The following is a 26404-nucleotide window of genomic DNA, read 5'->3' as shown; positions in this document are numbered from 1 at the left end:
TGATGACCCTTTCTTCTCTTTTCCCACCCTTTTTTTCTTCGATTTTAGGATGGAAAGGGGACTATTGTTATAATTTTAGTTGGTGTTTCTGTAAATTCTGTCAATGAAGGGATAAAAATGAAATGAAGTGACAGGGATAACAGGTACAAGAGAAATATTTTGACAAGAGGATTTGTTATTTTGATATCCTGAATTGATCAAAGGTTGCCCGTGTTGGTTCAGATCGAACAACTTGATTTTCTTTACTGTGCAATATAGTTATTCTATTTGAGATTCTAAATAAATGTTTTTATGTTTTCACAACTTTACTTTCCTACATATTGGAGAAAGTGCCATGATTTATGAATAGGCAACAGAATAAACAAATACGATTATTAAACTACACATTTTTAAAGGTATGATCTGCAGAAGAATAAGGGCTGAAATACCCTTCATAACCATGGACATTATTTGAAATAAATCCATTAATACAGATCTCTTTTCTAATATATCCTAGACATAGACGTGCAGTCTATTCAGAAAGGATTATGCGATCCTAACAATAATTCAATTGAATCTGTGCTTTTCCTTACATCTAATTTGGATTATGGGAATTGGGAATGCTGTCTGTGATATTTTGTCACATAATCTTGTTATATGCCTGACTGATTGAGGAAGAAGGATCAATACCATTTTTGGCCTCGTTTCTTTCCTCTTCTTGGAGAACAAGTGCACATGTAAATTTAGAATCCAATCAATCCACCCACATTTAATAAACCTTAAAGATGTGCATCCAAAAGAAAAAATACAAAGCAACTTAGTTATAAAAGACATATTTTCATAAACATCCAGACTATGTTTAAATATATGAAAATGTGATTGCTTCTCACAATTTTTTCTTATGGTAAATAAATTGAGGTTAGAATTCTAAAGATCTGGTTTTTAAAGACTTGTTGCAAGAGTATTCTAATTTTTATTGATGGAGGAATATATTTCATCCCTCATATTCTTATAAGAAAGCTGAAGTACTGATCTGTTTTGGGGGTATTCTTTTCAAGGGAAACCAATAATTTCATTCCATAAAACTGGAGACAAGTATTGGGAGAGTATACATGTAGGCCTACATAATGTACACAAAAGAATTCTAAGATCCCTCTGAACAAAAAATAATGTCTGTATGATCAGTTATACCAAGGGTACCAAACTGATATGTAAACAATCAGAACTCTGATCTATGTCACCGTAATCAGCATGAAATATCAAATCAAAACTTGAACTCTTGACCCTGCCCACCCCATACCACCTCCAGAATTAACCAAACAAGCCGAAAGCAAATCGACAGCAGTGCTAGTACGTTGGAAAATCTTTGCTACTTGGACTTGGAATCACAAAACGAATCAGGCTTGTCATTCAGGCGCCCCACTGTCTCTTTGTTATCGGAGCATCAAAAAAAGAAGGTACAATACCGTAACACCTTCAAATGAAAGAAAGCCCATACCAACACCCAATGACTCTATGCCGATATAGGCTGGATGTTGAATTTCACTCTGGGAAAACTTGAGGAATTATTAGAAATATTGATGGTATGAGGCTTCCAAGTGCCAAATTCAAACACAGGTACAATTGGAAGAGTGCACACTACAACTCGATAGCGCTGTTGAGAAATGTTGAAATGTCCACACCTTTTTTTGTTGAATTGTGACAATTTCAGGTACTTCTGAAACAGGTCAGGCATTTAGCCAAACACTGTAAAAACTAGCTTTCTATGCATGGGAAAATGGAGAGTCAATATCAAATTAGTTGAAAGTCTGATAAAGGTTGACTTCATGAGAAGTTTCAGGTTGCTCTAGTTTTCGTCTAAATTTTGCCTAATCATGGATACCATACTGTTTAAAGAAGAATTATGGTGATATAACTACCTTATTCAATAACATTTACATGTACCCATTGCTATCATGTATTCCTCCCCAAAAGAATGTAAGAGCTTTAATCCTAGTTAAGCAACATAAAGAGCTGCATTCACATCATGGCTCCTACATGATTAACAGAGTCGCCAAACAATTTTCTCAAGTATTGCCTGATTACACAAGCACTTAAGACCCAACCCTGTTAATTAATCAATTGAAAATGCTCATCTCCCTTAAATTGTACTTTCACTAAAGATTTTACAAACCCAATTAAATGAAAACCCCTTCTAAATACCATCTTGACTGTTCCTTGATGAAACCACTAATATTTCCCCCAAAACGCCACACCCCCTTAAATAAAGGGACACCACAATGGAAAGTTACTGGTGCAATGATCATAATCCCAATCTTTTGGAACAATCTTATCTCAACCTCAATTTCAAGAGCAAAGACTCCACCCTAGACTTCTTAAGCTGCTCATCATAGACTAATCACGCAATGAAAAGAAAAGGCAGTTTGGGTCCTTAGCTTTTTAAATAAATTATTTATGCAATGAAAAGAAAAGGCAGTTTGGCTCCTTAGCTTTTTAATTAGAATTTGAAGAATCCATTTGGCCTATCCATAGTAAAGACCAGCTAAAGTTATTTCTATGGAAGGATCTTGTTCTTGTAGGGAAACTTGGTCTTTGTGAAACAGTCCCCAGAAGTCTACTTTATCTGCAAAGTACCCATGGTCTATAACCTTGGTCTATAAATGTTACTTGAATGAGTTGTATAAACGGTTTAAGGACTATTTGCTCACACCTAGATGTCCGAAGATCTATTTGCCAAAAACTTGAGAAGATACTTAGAGCAAGGTTGAACTAATATACTATTCTCAATGATAGCTGATATGATGTGCTCGATATCACAAAACATACAAGTACTCAAAAGGTCACATCCATGTATAACAAAACATTTGAGAAGTACATGTTCCAATTCATACCAATTCAACACTATAACACCCAAACAGCAACATGCATAAAAAAATGATCTACAGATACAAAAAGTTGTCAACTAATCCTCTTCTCTTTTCTTCTTATTAAAAAAAAAGACTTTGGGTTCATCTCCAAGCTTTTTAGTATTTCTATTTCATTTTACCATTTAAAATCCAACATAATTACATGTTGTGTAGTTCTTTGAGAGAAAGAAATCCCACAAAATGCTCTTTTATTGACATCTGAGAATCTTATAAATTAAAAGTCAAATTTGTATTATTCTTTGCTAAGTGATTCTTTTGGAAGCTATCAAACAAGTACCCAAGTCTATATATTCTATGACTCTTATTATCAAATAGGGACATCGCACAAATACGATTTGGAGAACTCCATGGTAGCTTCTCACGAAACCGTCGTAAGTACAAGTTCACTGACATCCCATTGAAAAGTGTGTTCTAAGTTTAACACACCTTTCAATGGTATGTCAGTGAACTTGTACTTATGACAGTTTCATGGAACGCTGCCCTGGGTGTGTAATAAGCTGACAATTTTTTGCAACTAACATCATTCACAGAGTCATCCACATGGAACTTACTTTGAGTGAAGTTGGTGATGGAGATGTTTCCAAGAGCGATGTTCATGATGTAGCCATACTGGGGTTGAGTGGTGATCACGTAGAGCAGGCTGCTGTCCACACTGTCCCGGTCCTCCGACATCAGGTACTTGTTGGTGATCATGAAGCCAAGCTCTCCGGTGCCAAGCAGGTCAAGAGTTGGGGCTCCACGGTTGACCACGATCTGGGGTGCGCCGTTGTCCACAGGAACGATCTCGATGGGGACCTGCTGCGGCTGGCGGGTTAGAGTGGTGATGTCTGGAAGGACATAGAACTCGTTGTGGGTGCCATCAGTCACGATGAAAGAGAAGGAGTCAGAGGTCTGCTCAGAGCCATCATGTTGGTAGCTGATCAGGTTCTCATTGATGTCGTGCATGGTAAACTCAGTGACAAGTTCAGTGTTGTTTCTCAAGATGTTGCCATGGATCGGGAGCTGAGTGATGGTGAAGCGGAGGGAAGTATCAGGAGTGTCTCTGTCATCTATGGCAAGCTCGAAGGGGGTGATGAGCTTGTTGTCGCCTTCCTGCAGACGGACAGTATCGTAGCGGACCACAGGTTCCTTGTTGTCGATATCGGTGAAAGAGATGCGGAAAGTACGGACGACAGTGTTGAAACCATCAGTAACCTCAAACTGGAAGCTGTCCATTCTAATTTCATCCTCTGCAGTGTGCACATAGTAGATCTTGCTGCCTGCAAGATCAAGCTGAGTGAAAGAGTTGATGGGCATGCCTGGATTGTCGGTGCTTTCCAGATGACCTTTGGTTGGAGCTCTGGTAATGGTGAAGAGGAGATCCTCATCAGGACTGTTCAGATCACTTGTGCTGATGATGCTCGTTGTCAAGGTAACCCTGCTTCCTTCCTGCATAGTTACACCAGCGTTGATGATGGATGGATGGACATTGTCGATATGGTCAACGGTCACATAGAAGTATCGGTCAATGAGTGGGTTGGTTCCATCAGTAATGTCAAACTTGATGAGGTCCCGACCACCAACATCACTAGTGTGTACATATCGGATGCGCTGGTTGTCAACTTCCCACTGGGTGAAGTTCATGCCAAGGGTAATGTTCTCGACTACAGAGCCATCAAACTTGCTCAGTCTCTGCAACAAACCATGCTCAGGTCCATAGCGAACAGTGTAGGTGAGGTTGGAATCAGGGGAGTCAAGATCTGTAGCCTTCAGGATTCGATTATTGATTATTCTGGTCTCTCCGATTTCAATGTCAATTCCATCGTTGATAGTAAGACGAGGAGTCTCATCATCTATGTCCAAAATTGAGACAAAGACTTCCTTAGTGACTTCATACTTTCCATCAGTAAGCAAGAGGGTGAAGGAATCTTCTGTTGTTTCAGAGTCATCATGAATGTACTTGATATCATTGCCATTTGCAATTTGATCCATGGTGAAGTTCAGGATTGGAATGTCGCCTTCAAGTCTGGTATATGTGATGGTACCATGCTGAGGTGGGGTCACAATGAAAAAGTGAAGCTCGTCAGCAGGGACGTCACCATCTTCAGCTCGGAGGAGAGGTTGATCAATGATTCGCTGCCCTCCCTCATCCACTGTTATCAAGCGAGCATAGACCTGGGGTTCCTCATCATTGACAGGGATGATATTGATAGGGAACAAGAAGTTGGGTGATTCGTTCACTCCATCTGTGCAACGGAATGTAAACTGGTCCTCCTCAGGCTCAACGCCCCGATGAATGCTCTGGACATAGTTGATGTGATTCAAACGCAGATCCTTGATGCTGAAGGCACTGATTGGCATACCACCACGAGATTTCTCAGAGCCCGGTGCAGGAGCGATGTTCTCGAGGTATCCAGTACTTGGGGCAACAACTATGGTGCACAAGATGTCATCGTCTTCGGTATCAATATCTGGAGCTTGGAGATGAGTCATGTTGATATTTCCTTTGCCTGATTCGTCAACGTAGAACTGGATGCCCATAGTAACATTGGGAGCAAGGTTATCAACTGGGAGGATGGTAACATAGACTTCTACTTGGGTGATCTGGTTTCCCCCTAGAATCCAGTCAGGAGACATGTCAGACAGGGTCAGGTTGAAGGAGTCTTCACGCTTGATAGGACCAATTTCACCTCCAGTGTGCACGTATCGAACAAGTCCATTGACAATGTCCTGTTGGGTGAAAACATCGGTTAAAGCACCATTGCTCTCAATCCTTCCCTCTCTTGGTTGTCTGTCTACTATGAAGCTGAGGAGGAGATCTTCAGTATCAGGATCAGAAGCACTTAAAATGTTAGATGTAATGAGGCTGAAGGAATTCTCCTGAACTTCCAGAAAAGAACCAATTGTGCCTGGTGGGAGATCTAGTGTTGGTGCTTCATCATCAATTGGAGATATGCTGACATGGATTACAATGGGCACAACATGGACACCATCTGTGATCTCCAGATGTACAGCATCATACAATTCTTCCTCATTACCGCTAACATATGTCACTACTCCTTGCTCAATGTCCAACAGAGTGAACTCATCACCTTTCTGAAGAGGAATACCATCTAAACTGACAACTCCAAATTGAGGGGGTTGTACAACTATAACTCGAATAGAGTTCCTATCTGTGTCTGGATCAATAGCATCAAGCATGGTATTGTCAATGACGGTGGTTCCTCGCTCGAACACCTTAACACCAGTATTGGTGATTGTTGGAGGTTGGTTATCGACTGGACGGAGCAGAATTACAAAACTGTGAGGAGTACCCATGTTTCCTTGAGTATCCTGGACAACAAATGAGAAGGAAATGGCACGTGGAGCAATTCCTAGTTCTGTGCTTGGTGGCCTGTATGATACTTTCATGTGGTTGATTTGAGCTTGAGTGAACATGTTGATTGGGACATCTGGTTCATCAGTAAGAACAATATCACCGACTGGAAGAAGATTATTTACATCAGAGTCAGCCAGAGGAGAGACAATGGTGTATTTCAAGTCCCTATCATTGCTATCCATATCAGTGAACCTCAGATTCTTCTTCAAGATTGGAGTAAGTTGAAATTCATCAACTGAGAGCTGTAGAGAAGTACCTTCAAACAATTCAGGAGGCTGCAAATCTTGTGGCATTACTTTTACCAGGAATTCCTGTACAGGCGATTCATTTGGCTGTGGATCTGAACTATCAACTACTCTGAAAAGGATCCTGTCGAAGACTGGGTTTTGGTTGTGACTGCCACCATGTCGGTAAAAGAGATGCCCATTCAGGATATCCTCAAGTGTAAATTCTGTGACTTCACGCTCATAAAAATTGTCCTGAGAAATCCAATTCTGGGGGTCAACTGGAATCTGAACTTGACGGAGAAACAAGCTACCCATATCAGATAGTGGCAGCTCAAGAACAAAGCGGATTTCAGTATCATCAGAATCGATGTCTGTTGCACTCAAGACAAATCCTGTGATAGGAACCTCGCCACCCTCATTCACTACCACTCCGGTGTTGACATCAACGATTGGTGACTCATCATCAATAGGGGCAATGATGATTGGAAAGAGGAATTCAACTTCATGCTGGCCATCAGTCATGCGGAAAATGATGTTGTCACTGTATGTGTCGGTTCCATAGTGGTGGTAGGTCACAGCACCTTCGATAAGGTCCCCGATAGTAAACTGCTTGATGCGCTGGCTTCCAATGCGAAGTTCACCATACCTTGACCCATTGATAGGAGCAATGATCACATCTTGAAGATTATCTTCATCAGAAATTCCAAGATTTTGGCCACCCAAAAGAGGACGTGACTGACCCTCAAATAGCACCAATCCTGTGTTGGTTGTTACAACCGGAGCAAGGGTATTCTTTGGCTTGACGACAATCGTGAGAGAGTGAGGCTCAGAGGTAGCCAGCTCAGAATCCACGATCTCGAACTCAATCTGGTAGAAGTTCTGGACATCTGTGTCCCTGGGAGGGGGCTTGTAGGCAATCTTCAGATCTTTCAAGTCCTTCTGGGTGAAAGAAGTGATAGGTTGGTTACGGTCATCCGTGCTCACAATCATGCCATCATCTGGTCCAAGGGTTTGAGAGGTGATGTTGAAGATGAGCATATCAGCAGGTGTTTCGACATCCTCAGCAGCCAAAATGGAAGGGGTAATGGCAGTCATCACAAACTGATCAACTTCCATCATCATGTCACTTGTGAGAACCAAACTGGGCGGGGTGTTTTCCTCTCCATTCTGGATCCTAACCATGCTCTGGAAGTATTCCTGCTTCACCACTTGTCCATCATCCAGGTTCTGGAGCTCTACGACGAGAGGAATGTAATCTTCACGGGGTGATGCTGTTGCTGCTGTATGACGGTACTGGATTCCAAGTGCCAAGAAATCATCACAATCGATCATTTGGCCTTGCTCGTCGTGGTTCATGACCATCCCATAGCGAGGAAGTCCTGAGCTTGAGCTCAGCACTGTCACCTTGCAGGCTTGGGTAGCACTGTCGTAATCAAACTGCAATTTATCTGCATCAAGAGCATCACTCAATCCCATGAGGTCCTGAACCTCAAGCGGCACGTTACGTGTAACAATCTCGAGCTGCTTGGATTCAACACGGACATCTATTGTGAAGGGGATGATGAAAGTGTCTGTATTTGTGTCATATCTCAGCTGCAATGTAACCTTATCGGTCTGGGGCTTACGAGAACCAAAGTGCACATACTTAACTTCACCAGGTCCGAAGTCACAGGGGAAATTTGATGGTACAAGTCGGCCTGGAATCTGAGAGAGAGGTTCACTCTGCTTGGGTAGCACCTTGATGGTACACAAATCACCTTCCTCAACATTTATAACCAGTTCCGTGTTGGGATCAATAGCTTTCTCTCGTCCAAACGGCACAGAAATTCCAGTATTTCGCACAATTATTCTGCTTTCCCTCGACGAATCGATGTCAATTCCACCAAGATTAGCTCCGCCGTTGACGGGGTTGACTGGTTCAACAGTTCTTACATCGCTGGTACCGAGAATCCACGTACCTTGTGCTGCTATCAAGCCGGGCAAGATAGCGGCAAGAAAACACAAGAAAGCCGAAGCCATGGTGAAGAAAACTGCCGCTGAACTTCAGAACAGTTCAATCGCTTTACAGCTCTCGATGAAACGCTTTAACGATAGAAAAAAAACTCACACCTGCGAGCCAACTCCAGTCACAAAAGTTTAGCAAGCAGACGCCGCATTCAGTCACACGTCCTAGCTGAGAGATAGCCTGAACAAGAGTGATGCGAAAGAGCGAGGGGAACGTAGACCAGGCGAAAAAGTACCAAGATGCATGCATGAAAGTTTGTGGGTAACACTATTGTACTCTAACTGGGTTAGCGCTGCACTGTGAGCATGCGTGCATAGCCCGTAGGCGTGGCTAATAAACTCCGCTAAAAGGTGATTGGTCCTCGAGGCATAAAGTTTCTTTGTGGGTCTACTACGTACACAGTCTAGTTATGTAGCACTTTATTCGTGCACGCACTGAGTACAACCAGTTATCAAGTAAACGATGAATGAAGAAAAAAAAGTGATTTGAAGGACCTGCAACACATCGAAGTTAACTGATCTAAATTGATCATGATAATGAAGAAATACATGAGTAGGGGCACATTTTATTGACTTGATCAGACAAGTGTAGGTTGAATTTTCTGTCATGAAATCCGTATAAGGTGAAAAGGGAGGAACTAAAATGCTCAAACCAGACGCGGTCACGAATTTTGTAGACATGAAGGTTTATATTATTCCCATTATTATTACTGCGGTTAGAGATTTACAACATTAATAGCGACTAATGTTTTCAGAAGAGGCATGCGTGTACTAAAGTAAAATATTCATATTCCTGTCGGATATTAAAAAGCAATTTTGTATCATTCTTGTTTTCTGTTTCCTCTTTTCTTTCACTTGAATTTTTTTTGTTTGTACTTTTCATTGCCTTGTTTTTTGTTTTTTCTTCCTTTTATTAATTAACATAAGTTTGATATAGTCTAGTATAGAGGATAGCGGTGTAAATCAATATTCTAGTGCAATTTTTCTTCTCCTTATTCTTCTTCTTCTTCTACTTCTTCTTCTACTTCTTCTTCTCCTTCTTTTTGTTCTTCTACTACTCCTTCTTCTCCTTCTTCTTCTTCTTTTTCTTTTTCTTCTCCTCCTTCTAGCCCTAGGCTCCTCCTCATTTTTATTTCCTTTTCTTCTTCTGCTGTAATTGTCGCTGCTACTTTTCTTTTTGAAGGCGTTACCACTCTCGCTAAAGCGTCAACAGGGGGCGTAATTCCATCAGTCAAAGCGATTCGATCATCCAGTCATGGATCATTGTGTTTTCAAACTTATGTAGCGAAGTCGATTTATTTTGAGAAAAAACACAAACAAAAAGAACAACAAAAATAAAAAAAGAAAAAGAAAAAAAGAAACAAAAACAAAACAAACACAAAACTAAATTCATCTTAACAAAACGATTTTAAGTCTAGTTTTGTTTTAAGTGATATGTTATACAAAATGGATCGAGTATTTAGACTGTGATCAAAATAATTAAGAAATTGTATAAAAGGTTTAATTATATATGACGACGACGACGGTGATGTTGATTGCTATGATGATGAAGATGATGACAATATGATTATTACAGTCATGAAGATGATGATGCTGATGATAAGGATGACGATGATGGTGGACCGTGATGGTGGTGATGATAAGAATGGTTATGAAAATGAAAAAATAATCATAATGACGTTAATTGTGTTGTAGATATTGCAATAAAATATCTTAAAAGCATTCTTTTTTTTTACGATAAAGGCTTATCTAATTGCAAAATCATATTTTTGAACATGTAGTACTGCAACAGAAGTTTTATGCAACGGTTTTGGAATAAAAGGAAATCTAGTGTTGTTTATCAACAGCAGAAACAACAAACAAACCATTATCTCTACAGAAGTCATTCACTCTTGTTTCAAAGAAAGAACTCACACCAGTGTATGGTTTGAAAACAGACATAAATAGTAATTAGTATTCTTCTACTCGTTTATTTTTGTTGTTTTCAAAGGAAATCCTATCGCCAGACATAATTATAAACCACAGTTATGCGTGGAATCTATGCTTTGATTCTTTTTTGTTTGTGATTGGTATACTACTTTACTAGATCATTAATTTTTCATTCGAAACAGTGAAGCTAATATCGCTTTCAAAATCTAAAACGACATTTAATTATTTTATGTTCATATGATTATGGATGTGCAAATCCTTTAAAAGCGCGATATTTCTTAAGACAAAAGTAGTAAATACATGGGAAAATAGTTTTCGAATAGATAGAAAGACATTATGTCTGTACATAGATATAGATTGGGTGACAAATTCATAATTAAATTGTTAACTAGAAAAGTAAATGAATAGAGAGAGAGAGAGAGAGAGAAAGAGAGAGAGAGAGAGAGAGAATATAATGAAATGAGACATAATTGTGATACGTATTTAAACATTAATTTTGGAATCACAATTCAAAGAATGTAATAAACAAGAGATGCAAAAATTAAATAAAGTATTAGAGGCTTTAAGGCAAAGTGCACATTGTATACTACGCAGTGTCTTATCTCTCTGCCCCCTTACTCAGTCCAGACTATTTCCTTCAGGACTGACAATATTCATAATCTAAATTACCCACGTACTGGCAGACTTTGCCGAATCACCGTCAATGATAATTTCCTTCAGAGAGGACAAACAGGACCTTTATTTTTTTACTTAAAGCCCTGCTCAAAGGTATGGTTTGAGTGCAGCAATGCATCTAAGGAAAATGTACATTTTGTAAATGCACTTTAATGTACTTTAATGTAAGAGAGAGAGAGAGAGAGTGGGGGAGGGGAGAGGAAAACTTTTTTACCAAAAAATAAATAGAGATAGAGAGAGGGTAGAGAGAGGGAGACAGACAGAGAGACAGATAGAGAGACAGATAGAGAGAGAGAGAGAGAATGAGAAAGAGAGAGAGAGAGAGAGAGGGTGAATGAGAGGAGGAAACAAGAAGAAGCAGAAAAAAGGAAATAAGAAGAGAATACATTATTATCAATCTAAATTCTCTATCAGATACCTGCAACAATATAAGCTGTTGCATAGCACTTACAAAATTGAAATATAACAAAAGTATAACCAATAAGTGTGGACAAATAAAGTCTTCAGTTGTATCTATAGCCTCGAATCTCCTTAGTTGTATCAATCTATGCTGTAAAGTTACCTTTTTTAAAATATAAATTCTTCTTCTCTAATATGGCCTATGATCTTACACATACCGAATAGATAAGATAGAATCATTTCTCCACACAAATGAATCTATCCATACCTCAACAAATTAATGAACATAATAATATTGTTATCGTTTTTTTGCTTGTGTGTTGTTGTTGTTGTCGTTGTTTTTTGGTTCTTTTTTTTTATTTTTAGAAAGGTTTGTGGCTCATTTTTATGACCAACTCTCAACTAAACTAAAAAAAAAACCTGAGCTTGTTCTATACAAAAACAGTTCAATCAATCACAACCATGTCAGTGGTTACCATATAGATAACGTTTTACCACAGCGTTTCATTCGCAAGGATTTGTTATTGTTTTTCCTGACATGTCTTTTTAAAAAATTTAAGTTTTTACTTGTTTATGCAACAACATGTGGTAACATTAGTCAGGGAGCAAAGGGAAATGATTGCAAGACATTTCCTGCGTAGGAGAAAGAAAAAAAAGGTCTTCCTATAAAACTTTATATCACGACTTAATCGAGGAAATGTAAATGACCTAGACAAGCCTATTGCGGCTATGCGTTTAACTTGTTTCAGGTCTACCTAGCAATGCACTGTATATTGAGGGGGATGCAGTATTGTCAGAAAGGAGGGGGTCGGCCCGTCGGGGATATTTCTTTTTAGATTTTGAGCAGGAATTATATTTTTGAATGTTCGCGGAATTATCTGTTTCAAAAGTCCCGCCAGTTTTCACTTGCTGGGGAGGGGGTCGGGGTGGTCCTCCTAATTAAGATTGAATATCAAAGCTTTGACAAATTATAATTCAAAAGTAGTGGGTACCTGGATAATTTGAATACAAAGGTGACCTTGTTTGTATGTATTTGGTCTGGGGAATGTGTTTTTTTTTTTGTGTGGGTTGAGTATTTTTTATAAAATAGCTTAAAATCCATCCAAAACAAAATAACTTATACATCATGTTTTTCCTTCGGTCTCGCCTCCCTCCCCAAATGTTATGTTACCGGTGAACATTTGCGTCAGTTGATATTCTTCTGATTGACGCTATATGTTATTTTGATTACGAAATCAACATTTTGACAACATACAGCACCTGGGCTATGCTGAGTGCCATAAGGGCATTGCCTCTGTGTTAAACATAATTAACGAGTTAAACGCCAGGTTGATTCCCAACGAATGAATGATCATTTATGTCCAACCAAAGTCGCCTACTGTAATTACATGATACAATATAGGCTTACGGTTGCACAGTGTGAGAGGGGAGGGGGTGGGGGATTAGGGCGTCCTGAAAAGGACTGCCGGTAATCTTTCTTTCTTGAGTGTGTGCGTAGTCCTGAAAAGGACTGTAGTTTGGTAATCTTTCTTGAGCTTATAGTTCTAAGTAGAACTATAGCGTCGTTCCGAACGGGTTAATCAGGAGACTAATTACATTTCTGGGGCACGTAAAATATCCAGGCTTTGATCCTTAGCATTCCCCTCCTTTAAATCAAACCATGAAAGAAGTCATTATAAAACATAATATGGGCGTGTACCCTGTCACACACAGTACCTCTACCCCCTCCTTTACAATTCATGTTCATGTTGGAGACTCGAAAACAATTCCCTGGGGGGGGGGGATGAACATATTTATACATGCATACATATTCGTGCATATTGATATTTATATAGCGCCTTTACATAAACAGTCTCAAAACGCTTCACATTATGGTAAAACAGGATAATTATTTTGCTTTCCAAGTGCATACACTGTAAATTGGTTGTGTAAAGCTGTGTAAGGTCATTCAAAAAAGTTGTGCACCACATGAACCAAACCTGGTTCATACAGTACACAACCTCGTTATCATGTTATCATCTGCATTATAACAAAATAAACATTTGCCCAAAAGACCTAATTGATTTGACTGGATTTTATATCATTAAATTTGTAGGGGGTTCTGTTTTGTTGAATCCTGAAAAATATTTTTATTTTCATAACCTATCATGCACGTGAATATGAATTGGAAAATCCATTAGCCCTTTAAACATAACCCCTATAACAAAACTGACTCAACTATTCCATTTTGGCACGCGACTTGGTGATTTCGGTGGTAAAATATATCCTTCAACATCGGTAAACATTGTTTTCCTCGTGTCCTGTTTTTGTATATCATAATATGACAAACCCTTTTTATTTTGGTAAGTTTGTGGTTTGGTCAGACATTAGTTCATCATTCATGTCTATTTCCGATACGCTTTAAACTTTTCAAGCGCGAAGGAACATTCAAATTGGAAAATGGAGGATAAGGAAGACGAAGAAAGAAAGAATGGATATGGAATGGGAAAAGTGGGGAAAAGGGGAGGGGGGGGAGAGAGAGAGAGAGAGAGAGAGAGAGGGGGGGGCCTTCTAGAGGGGAGAGAGTAAGGCACTTTTGCAAAATTCTTTGTATCAATATCAATTTAGACTCTTTATCTGTCCCTTTCTAACTTTATATCCCCCCCCCCCTCTCTCTCTCTCTCTCACGCACACTTTTTGTTCTTTCAATTTGTTTTATTTCTCCAAATATGTAATACAAGCAAAAACATACAATCGAATATAATAAATAAACGTTTTCCATATTGATATGGATTGCTTATACATAAACATAATTAAACAAAAACTCATTTGCAGTATATAACTTGGCAACAAAGTAAACTTAAAGTACGTTAACATAATTTACAAGTCAATTGCACGTTATTCACTCATTTAAAAAAAAAAAAACCTAAACAAATCTGGAGGTTTTTTCACTGGTGCAATGCCTGCCTCACCCTGCCCCCTCCCTCCCACAAACACACATACACTACTGTCTAATGTCTGCTAACATTGTTAACAGAAGAAAAATATACTAAATAATTAAGTTAACAAGGCCGCAAAAAAGAGTTACACTTTAACAAACTCACGTTGGAGAGGAAAAACAAATCTTAATTAATCCTAAGCTGCTCCCACTTTGTAATTAAAATTTCACTCCAAAATGTAAATCCAGCTTTCCCTTACTAATGGCTATTTTCTTTTCCTCATCCCTATAATTAAAAATGCTTTTCTTCATTTTTTCTAAAGTTGGTACTTGCCCCACCCCCCCCCCGATCTTGACATTTATAAATATAACATACTTAACCATGAAAATTATAGTATTACAGATTTGTATTCTATATCAACTGCCTGCCTACCCAACAAATATATCTCGCCATTCTAAATCTTTAATTTCATTTAACTCAAAAAATTGTACTAAAGCCTGCCATGTCCTTTGAACGCTCCCGCAGGATAAAAAATAAATGTTTATACGTTTCTGTTCCCTGTTTACAAAACGAACATAAATTATCGCCAACAAAACCAAATCTATGAAAATGCTCATTAGTATAAAGGGCTAGGCCTGTGGCTCCATGCAATAATCTGAATTGAATTTCTCGTTGTTATACAAGCATCCTACCCTTAAATAAGTCGACACCAACAATTTCCTAAACTGTCGTTTTCCCTTTCCCCTTTTCTTTTTTTCATTCAAACGAACTACGACACAAAGGGAGAGTTTTTCATCCCATACAGCTCTAAAGTATAATACAAACGGGTGATAATTTCGCTAACTATTTAAATGATGCGTTCGTATCCAAGGCCCGTCAGAAGCGCACCCCACATAGCAACAAGCGAGACAAATCCTGAAAATAAGCACACTTGTATCTTATTCACCACACCCATAAATGTATCCCATTCAAACCACGGTAAATTATTAAAATCTTGCAGAGACTCGCCTAGAATTCCTCCTTTCTTCTATTGTTACAATTTTCAAGTGCCCCAATCTATCGAGGACGCGCATACTTTGACTGAAGTAATTTCCTCATTTAAAATATATCAATAACAAATATTTTCAGAATACTACACCAATCTCGTCCATTCAACATGAAACGATTTGAACAGGAATGTTGTTTTTCTTCCCCTAGAATGTTACAGTAGCTTGATAAATACATGAATAATTACACTGGTCATCCTAATGATGTGACCATTCTTTATTATACCAGTTTCGTATATTTACGTGAACTTTTCACCCCTTCCCAATTCTAAATGTAACTAAATTTAGTGCATTTCTTGGTGAAGTGCCTCAATACAAATTATTTCATTTAACCTGATAAAAATAATAGTATTTCAATAGACAGAATCCGAACTGCATACACTAGTTGTTGCCAGGTAGGACAGACATTATGGCTTGACCTACCTTCGTACCTTCGGCATCTGTTTGTCTCGAAAGACAATAGAATATTGCGCTAGTTGTACTAGTTAGCAACAGTTTGCATTCTGACTATCGAAATTCTATCATTCTTATCAGGTGAATGAAATAATTTGTATTCGAGGCACTCCACAAAGGCTTATGCATTAAATTTGGTTACATTACGAAAATGGCCTAAATCTACATGACCGTGTCAATACATCATGCATAGCACCAACCACTTTGTCAATAGGGATAAACCTTTTCTTTCCCTTACGCAAAAGTGAACACAACACACAAAAACAACCCAAAAAACATTAAAGGTACTATGTCCCATTTGCTGGCCTAAAAATGAAAAAGTTAAATTCCAACTGCATTTGAAAGATAATACTAATTTAGAACTTCCCTAAAAAAAGTGGGGCTTGAAAATGTCTTCAAGTGGGAAAATAATGACTATTAGTTGTCAAATCGACTTTAGGGCTATAGAGCCCAAAAGTAATAGTCTTGATTTTCAGACAATCGTACCGAATGGTCATACGTTTTATGCTGCACAAAGATTCAATCAGTTTAATCTTGGCCATCACAAGAAGTGGGTTATTGATGTAGACAAATGCTCATGTACCCTTAACTATACTCTTACCATGTATGTTATTACCAAAGAAGAAAAAAAAGCCAGTCAGTCACTCAATAGTGTCTGACAGTGAAGTCTAGCAAGTAAACGGGTTTCCTTGCATAATTTGAATATGAGGACACTGCTAACGTTTAAATTTCACAGATAGGACATACATGACATATTCATAATTCCTGCAAAGTTCTACAGAATTTGAGGTTGGCTGCAAAAGGGACATAGTACCTTTAACAGAATTAAAATAGAGCAAGCACATAATCTCTATAACCTTTTTGTGTGTGTAGACCTGTTCACAAGACATCTATACAGTAGACCATCATGCCAGCATAATCAAACGCATGTATAGATTTCCTGTACTGTAACCCAAAGCCAACCAGAGGCCTGCTCCACATAGCAACAAGGAAGCAAGCAAGGCAGATCCTAAACTAACAACAAACCCCCAAAACACAAACAATCACAATTGTTTCTTAATGACAACCCGAGATATATAAAACAACAAATTACAAAAATGCCATCCAGGTACTCAAAGTCAGTTATTTTATAAGTGCGTTCCTAAATTAAATGGTTGCTATACCCTAGAATAACACAAACAAAACAATGGACTTCCGCTGATAATCTTCACAACCTACCACATTAAACATTCTTCCATACTCAAAAGCCAATGAGGACTTGTTTATACAATCATCCTACCTTAAATAAATCAACACCAAAAATTTCCTAAATCACCCGTGTCGTTATTTCTTTTTTCTTTCATTCAAACAAACTACGACAAAAGGGGACACTCTGTTTTCATCCCATAAAGCTCTAAAGTATAATACAAACGGGTGATAATTTCGCTAACTATTTAAATAATGCGTTCGTATCCCAAGCCTGTCAAAAGCTCGCCCCACATAGCAACAAGCGAGATAATGCCTGAAAATAAGCACAATAATTATCACCACACCCATAAATGTATCCCATTTAAACCACGGTAACCTATTTAAAATCTTGCAGAAACTCGCCTAGAATTCCTCTTTTCTTCTATATTGTTCCAATTTTCAAGTGCCCCAATCGATCGAGGACTTTAACAAAAAATCTTTATCTCTCTCTCTCTCTCCCTCCTATACCTCCCCCTCTCTTTCCATTACTCCTCCTCATACCCCCTTCTCGCTCTTTCAATCTCTCCCTCCCTTCCTGGCCTCGCCACAACCCCCTCTCCCTAAACAAACAAAGAATGTTTTCTGGAAATATTATTCATAACTTTTAGCCGAATGCGCCGGATGTACACAAATTAAGACGACTCATACCTGTTATTTGGTATTAATCCTCAAGTTATGCACCGGAAAGGACCTGTTTATAATGAAAGTGTTTCACCCCTCTGTTAAAAAAAGTATCTCTTTAAATCATAATTATCAATATTTTAGCTTTTGATCACCTAAAAGAGGAATCAGTGGAATTCATGACGAAAGTATAGTTGTAAAGTTGTTTGAATTGAATTGAACGTCAGCTTGATAGTACACTGTGAAAAAGGTTGGGCAATATTTTCCAACACTCTGCTCAACGTTGTGCCAATAGTTAAAGGTAATGCAAAGTTTTGGGAAATTTTGAAAATGGATGGATAGTAATTCTTTAAAATTTTGATATATTTGGATAGGCCTTCCCATCTGAGTTTATTATAAGCACTAAAAAAAAAATAGCCCCTAAAACACTTCTGCTTTCGAGAAATTGAATAATCAAAAATTTACCGGTGCTCCCGGTAAATTTCAATTATTTCAAATATCTCCTAAGGCCATTCCATGGTAGCTGTGACCATGAAAATCTCAGAATATGCAGTTCTGATATATAATTTCCAAACGGAAATAGCAAATCGGTCGATTGTAGTCAAGAAACATTGTTCGAAGCTAAAGTAATATCAATCCTGAGAGGGCGCAATACAACATAACGAGTTTATTATTCACAATTTCATCACTTTATATAGACTCGATTTCAACCGCGACAAAGATCGCTGAATATTGTAAAATCGCATATGTTTCCAATATGTTCATTTTGAACAGAATTCATGACCCCATACCAAAACGTTGTATTACCTTTAACCCAACCATCTATTGGGCAATATTTTGCCCAGTTGTATTGGTACCCTACTTCACACATGCATACTTGTTTAGTATTCTGACCAAAATTTGGGCAATGATATGACCCTTCAACTGCCCGACTACGGTAGCCCACTTGTTGGGAAACTCTTGACCAAGCTATTGGTCAAAATACGAAACAATATGCACGTTTGAAGTTGGTCCTTACGCTTACCAATACCACTGGGCAAAATATTGCCCAATAGACGGTTGGGTTGACTATTGGCACAACGTTGGGCAAAGTGTTGGAAAAATATTGCCCAACTTTTACACAGTGTAGCGCCTTGCATACATTACTTTCGAAATATAAAAATTCGTGTTCTTCCTGAGAGCCATGCAATTATAATCACCCCAGCAATTATCAGGTACCCTGTTCACCTGGATGGAGAGTGGCAAATATGATTTAAAGTCTTCCCAAAGGAATTAAAGGCGTTCGAATCCCAACCCTCAGCCCTTGGATTGAGCTTCAAGTCAATGAACCACTATACCATATTATGGTTCTGAATGATACTGATAGGTTTCCAAATAACTGAAGTCATTAATATATATATAAATATATATATATATATTTCTGAGAGTGTCTGAAACATTCACCCCGAATAGCAAATCGATTTTTGTTCTTCTTCTTCTTAAGAGCAACATCATGTAAATGAACATTCCGTGTTCTATATCATTATGGAAAGAAAAAAATATTATGTGAAATGAATTTAGCAGCATGTTGCTTTGCCAGGATTAGAAGAATTATGTTTATTAAACATGTAGACCAACTAGATTAAAATATGACCCTTTAACCAGTTAGTTTCCATAAACACTCAGCATGATTTTAAAAATCTGAATGAATTTCTGAATAAAATAGCAGAATTATGTATTTTTTCATTGTTATTATGAGAAAGAAGCAAATATGTTGTCATCTGTCACGCAACGTGTTTTTGCGAAGAAAAGAGGCTCTGAAAAGGATGAATCACAAAACAAACGTTGGATATTTGTTTCCATCTTCTCATTTAAGTATGAGAAAAACAAAATCAGTTGGGGAAATTGATTTTATCATTGTTATCTACTTTCACCTTAATAGGTTGCGTAGGACGTAATCTGTCTCGAAAAACATTCAACTTAAATGTTTATTCGGAGTGAAACTGGCTAGACTATAGAGGACATAGAGGGAGTGGGGGCGAATGTCGCTCGATTTTAAGAGAGGCGTTTAATCAGCGAATATGATCCGCGTATTTAATTAAATTACCCCATTCCAAACTTACAAGTGCTTGTAAAATTGTTCTTGTTTTCTGCTTGATCTATTTGTGTTAACCAATTTTTTTTCCTTCATTTCTTCTTGGAAAGGCAGGTCATTTATTTCCATTGACAAAAAAAAAGGGAAAAGTGTATATATCTTTGATTTATTTACCTGCCTAACGTACTGTCAAGCAGTATGTTTAAAAAAACAACGAATGGTAGTAATTACCTAAAAGTAATCTATAGTACGCGGCGAAACAGCTTTCACATAAAGTAATTAGAAAATGAGAGGGAAAAATTTAAAAATGAGTATCTCACCTTTATGACCTTGCGAAGACATCCCATTCATAGTTACGTGACATTGTTTTCCGCTAACAAAAAAAAATTGCCTGCCAACAAAGTTTAATAATATTGAAACAAATACATAATTATATATAATCCCGGACGTGTAAAAACATTGAGGATTACAAGCAGACAAGTCGTGTAGGAAGGAAGGATTTGAGAGAAAAACGCGCGGTTTTGTCAGCTAAAATTAGCCAACATTCTTGGGAAAAAATAAGACGGTCATATAGCCGCAAATTGTTTCCGGGGTCTAGACCAAAGTACTTCCTGTCTCAGCTAAGGTCATCTACCCTTTACTACTGAGGAAGACGAACCCGAATATTGTCACGTTCATTAAATTTCTTCATCTATTAAAACAAGGGTCATGGACGTTTGTTTTTAATGAAATTTGCTGAAAATCATGAATTAAACAGATACGATTTTGTTTACTAAGTAGTATTCAGAGTGCTTTGCAAAGTTGAAAGAGGGACAGTAAAACTTGCCTAAATATAGTAATCAAAACAATTGGAAGAAAAAAAAGACTTTTTACTATGACCGGTTTCAATTTTATTTCTTCAGAAATATGTGTATGTATTGTGTATATACAAATATATATATTATGTTATGTACAATGTGCATATGTATATGTTATAAAGCATGAGAGAGAGGGGGCGGGAGAAAGAGAGACAGAAAGGGCGGGAGGAAGTGAGAAAGAGAGAGAAAGAGAGAGAGAGAGAGAGAGAGAGGTGGGGGGGGGGGAATACCTATCCCCTCCTATAATACAGCCTCGAGAGGGCCAGCAAAAATCTCAAAATCATGATTCCCGTGAAAAATTGATGTTAGAGAAAGACTGTTCGGAAAATGTTCTCCCATAAAATATGAAATATTTTACATTTGAAATCAATCGAATTCATAGAAATGTTCATATTTGATTATTGCAGTGGTAACATTAATTCGGTCAGATGATGCTTTAAAAAAAACATACATGAGTCTTGATGAGAGAGTAAATTGAATTGAATTATTTATTAGAATGAAACTAATATGTCTTTCAATGTGGGATCAATATGCGTTAAAGTCGCATGCAAAATGTAATGGACTTGACACTGTGCAGACACTAACATTCTAGAAAAACAAGACAACTTAAGGACAAATTGTAAAGAATGTTGTCGATATGGGGTGGGGGGGGGGGGGTAGGGCGGTAGACACATGAATTGAAATTATATGCTCCAGATAATTCAAAAATTCATGGGGCACTTGCCTACTGCTCCCTACATCGCAAACATGTAGAAAGATGACAGTTCAAGTGAAAATTAACAGATTATCTGCCGTGTTTACTTATACATTGAAAAAAAAAATGTTTTTTAAAGAAAATATTTGCCCTTATCCAATATTTTCGTTAAAATTAAATCATATTACGGGCTTCTCCATTAGATATATGACCTCACCTCTCTAGGACATGTTTAAGTCAAAATTCTGGTCAAATTAATATTGATTTTTCGTTCATTTTCATGAATCTACCATACGAATATTTTGAAGATTCATAAAATTCATAAAATAGATTATTAAAAGGTTTCCGATTTAACAGTGCACTTGAAGTTTGGCAGTAGGAAAGTTAAAAAATGAGTTTGAATTATATGTATATGGATTTGAAGAAAAAAATGTTCAGAAAACTATTACAAATTAATATGTGTGTTTTGTATCGCGCATATCACGTAGCAATATGGTAAATAATTCTATTTCTATTTTCTTTTTAATTTATTTCATTTTTGGAGGAAGCGTGGCATTTTCACTATGACAGCGAATGTAAATTTAAAGACCTTATTGCTATGGTCTTTAAATTTACATTCGCTTTCAAAGTGAAAATGCCACGCTTCCCCCCCCCCCCCCCCCAAAAAAAAATGAAATAAATTAGCAATAAAGAGTAGGTGAAATATTTACTGTAATCTTGGCTCAAAACTGTTGTATTTCGAGGAAAGTTTGAATACTGCCTCAAACAAAAAGACGTATGTCAATTCTATACAGTTTGCCATTCTTCTCATAGGAAATCGAAATGTGTTCGACGTCCTGTACCAAACGTTAAATTTTGAAATATTCTGTCCAAATACAAGATGCTGTATCTTTAAGTTAATTTTAAACATGGTGAAGAAAATACGTGTATAAAGAAATTGTAAGGACGTCGGTTATGAAAATAATTAAAGCGCTAATATGAGGACCCATTCTTTGGGATTCAGCCAATATGTTATTTGATCGTCGGAGAGAGTTAAAAGCTAATAATTATAGTCCAAAACCTGATTAAGATTGCTAGCCTTCTGGTGGATTATTAAGAAAATGTGACTGAATTTCTCTTGGGAAGAAACTTCAGAGACAATTATAAATATAATCAGCTGATCTCATTGTGGTCAGGGGTACATTTAGTGCATTTTTAATTCCTCTTAATTTCTTAAGTTTCTTGAGGTCTTCGGATAGGGTAAAAGGGCATCATAATTATATGTAAGACGTAGATTGGGAACAAGGTGAATATGTGAAAAGAAAGAAGAAAAAAAATTGAGAGAGAGAGATAGAGAGAGGGGGGAAGAGAGAGAGGAATCGAGAGAGAGAGAAAGAGAGAGAGAGAGAGAGAGAGAGAGAGAGAAGTAAAGAGAAGAGGCAATATGAAAAGAAGATGGTCGATGAAGGTACTATACCACCTCCCACACACCCCTCCACATTTTCCAGGCTTGTTCTCTCGTGTTTCATCCACCTCACATTTTCTATGCCCCTATTGAAATCACAATCCTTTCAATAACTGGAAGAAACAAAGCTTTCTCAATAAAAACGGGTGGGGTCGAAGGAGATCGATGGTTTTTGTTTTCGTACTTTTTTGTTCTTCTCGAAAATGGGACCGTGGTCGTTCGCATATACCTCACCTTAATTAAGACATTTGTCTGACTACAGCGTAATATATTAAATGACTCCAGTAAGTAGGTTTGAAATACAGTAATCTATTACTACTTAAAGATACTATGTCCCTTTTGCAACCAACATCAAATTCTGTAGAACTTTGCAGGAATTATGAATATGTTTGTCTTATATGTGAAATTTAAATGTTAGCAGTGTCCTAATATTCAAATTATGCAAGGAAACCCGTTTACTTGCTAGACTTCACTGTCAAACACTATTTAGTGACTGATTGGCTGTTTTTCTTCTTTGGTAATAAAATACATAAAATGAGCTGTAAAAGATACATGGTCATATTATGTCTACATCAATAACCCCCTTCTTGTAATGGCCAAAATAAAACTGATTGAATCTTTGCGCAGCATAAAACGTACGACCATTCGGTACAATGGTCTGAAAATCAGACTATTACTTACTGGCTCTATAGCTCTTAAGTTGATTCGACAACTAATAGTCGTTACTTTCCCACTTAAAGACATTTTCAAGCCCCCTTTTTAGGGAAGTTCTAAATTAGTATTATCTTTCAAATGCCGTTGGAATTTTAACCTTTTCATTTTTGTTTTGGCCTGCAAATGGGACATGGTATACCTTTAACACACTTAAACAGTTTTTCAATGACAGATTCTAGTTTTTAACCTATATATAAATTGATATTATTAGCAGTAAATGAAGCTGGAAAAGAGGAAATAAATTAATTCATCATCTTTTACCTGTAAATACACTTCAGATGACGAGTACCGACTAATGTTATATTACACCTGTTCCGTAAGACTTCTTGGACTATGTGTCTGATTATCAGAAATTGATATTAATTTTTTGTTTCCTTTCTTTAGAGGAGCGGCTAATTCCGATTAATTTGATTTTATAAAAGACATAAAGGTTAACAGAGTGAAACGGGCTGTTCTCATAGGTTAATAACAAGAATAATTATTCAGTCAATCCGTCCAAGATAAGACGAGAAATAATTGGTAAAAGATCGGACCAGATTATGACTCTTACAGGTGTGATCGAAAAAGGGTGTTAATGTAATGAAGGGGGTTAATGCAATGATGGTGTTAATGTAGAGTGTAAAATGCTTAATTAACACAGGTAACAGTCGAAGGATGACAAATACAGATCCCCTCATTTCGTAATAAGGGAAATTGTATTCAACTACGCGGAAGAATTATATGCCTCCAACAAACGTTTAATCTGGAATGCCTGCATTTTCCAGATTACAAAAAGTCCAGTGTGGATTTTTTTTGTAAACTAATCGTTGTCGATTTCAATCTCAACTTGAATATTTACGATCTCAATGAGGGGGCCAGGATTGTCTGGGGGGGGGGGGGGACGGAATGTTATTCATCGAATCCGCCAAAGAGCATGATCATGATATACATCGGTAGCGTATCATGCAATCTTAATGTAACATTTTTGTTCCAATGAAGTAGGGGGATTTTTTTTTTGGATTTTTTTTTTTTTGGTGGGGGGGGGGGGGGGGGGTGGAGGTCACCTATATAGGGATCTGCAACAAAAAAGAAGAAAATAACATGTCGCGGGTTTATTCAGGGTCTCAATACAACGATCACAAAATATGAAATAATGACAACACGACGTTTACGGTTAGAGTTCTGATGGGAAGATAATATAATGGGCATCAGAATAAGTAACATTGAGCTGGCTAGACATACCACATTTTTTTCAGAATGCGGAGGCTACAATAATTTGGCTGTGAATTTTAATTACATCCTCGGCTGTGTTTCCCTTTAATTAGTTTATTAATAGTGGCTCAGTAACTAGCCATTGAGTGGGGTGGAGTGGGGATGGGGGGGGGGGGGGACGGCACAAGTGTTGTACGGGGTACCGGTCTTATAGCAGGAGGATGGAATGCGAGAGAACGCGGCCATCTTGGTGGGGGAGGTGAAGATGGACAACGTTTCATATCATTTCTCGTTGTTTTCCCATTTTTTTCCTCATTTTCATTTCTCCTCGTATTCGCCAATCGTAGGGGGGGGGGGCACTTGCCATCCCGTAGTTTACATCCACCACTTGATCTTGTTTAACCCGTGCGTCACTGGAGATTTTTGTTTTCTCAAATGTTATCAGCAAAGTTTTACCTCTTATCACAATTAATATATGCCATTTTTATAATTTCACTTATCTAATTTCTCCGGAGTAGAAGCATTATGCAATGTTTTTGTTAAGAGCAATTTTCTTCTGAAAAAGTGCAAATATACATCTTGAGTCTCCCATTTGGGATTTAAAGTCTCAATTTGTTCTGTCCGACCCATTTCCGTGTATGAAATGTGTCGATTTTAGGTTAAAAACAAGAATATTAAACACCAACATCTCGAATTTCAAATCTCAAAATCAACCGACTTGAGTGTACTTATAGACAGATTCCTGTCAATCGAAAACAAAATTAAACAGTAAAAGACGTTGTGCATAAATCTGCACATCTAAAGGATTTAAATTTTAAGTTTTCTCGGGTTGGAAGGGGAACCCCTCATTTCTCTTTTAAAAATAGTAATAATTTCCGCAGAGTACATCTTCGGGAATTTCAAATCTCAAGTGTCTTCATACATGCCACCCCCAACAGCTAGCATTTTCAACAACCGAGATAACGCTGATATTAACTTTTATCGACAAAATTGCTTCAAATACCTTTCCCCATTCAAACACACTTGCTGATAATCCACTGATGGAGTGATGTTTAGCTACAGCGTAAAGAGAGGTTAAAAAACATTAACAAAATATCAAATTTATTTTGCTTGAGAACATGGATTTATTGGCTCAATTTGTCGGTTTTTTTTTTCTTTTGAAGAGATTAGTTATCATGACCCAAATCTTGTGGAGCTAGGTCTACAGCGCTTTGTAACTACTAGAAGAGCGCTATATATATATATATTTATATATTTAAAAAATATTGGATTGGATTTGATTGGATTGGATCACAGTAGACTAGGAGTTTATTCCGTGATACTGGGCTAATTGACATCACCCCCTCTCTCGATAAGAAGCTACGCAGGTGTAACACACACATTGTCAAGCACGTGAATAAAGAATTGATACACATTTCAATTTAACACGGAAAACTGTACGAAATTAAATAAAACGCTGAATGCAATACATTAAACAAAAAAAATCATGAACTAATTAGGTTAAAGCATGAGCATGAAACGTAATGTACTTCAGCCCTTGAATATAACTTATAAAAATAAGTTAAGAAAAAAATGCAAAATATATGATATTCGAGTAAGGATAATGCTTAGAGTAAGAATGCAAGCCAATACAAACACGGATATAAAAATGTTTAACAATAGATTCT

General features: G+C 37.5%; 1 protein-coding gene across 1 annotated transcript; it reads right to left on the bottom strand.

Annotated features, from left to right (window-relative positions):
• Positions 1 to 2127: 2127 nt before the first annotated feature.
• LOC115922229 (extracellular matrix protein 3-like) lies at positions 2128 to 8707 on the bottom strand. The gene has a single exon (XM_030980663.1). The coding sequence runs from the start codon at positions 8508 to 8510 to the stop codon at positions 3336 to 3338; it is 5175 nt and encodes a 1724-aa protein (XP_030836523.1). The 5' UTR covers positions 8511 to 8707; the 3' UTR covers positions 2128 to 3335.
• Positions 8708 to 26404: the final 17697 nt, after the last annotated feature.

Source organism: Strongylocentrotus purpuratus, unplaced genomic scaffold (genome assembly GCF_000002235.5).
Source record: "Strongylocentrotus purpuratus isolate Spur 01 unplaced genomic scaffold, Spur_5.0 spur5_scaffold_11, whole genome shotgun sequence".
Lineage (NCBI taxonomy): Eukaryota > Metazoa > Echinodermata > Echinoidea > Camarodonta > Strongylocentrotidae > Strongylocentrotus > Strongylocentrotus purpuratus.
The sequence above is the reverse complement of the archived record's forward strand: the minus strand, read 5'-3'. Positions and strand labels throughout refer to the sequence as shown.

Bases quoted from the DNA above. Each gene is read 5' to 3' on its own strand.
- LOC115922229 (XM_030980663.1), bottom strand. From the start codon at position 8,510: ATGGCTTCGGCTTTCTTGTGTTTTCTTGCCGCTATCTTGCCCGGCTTG.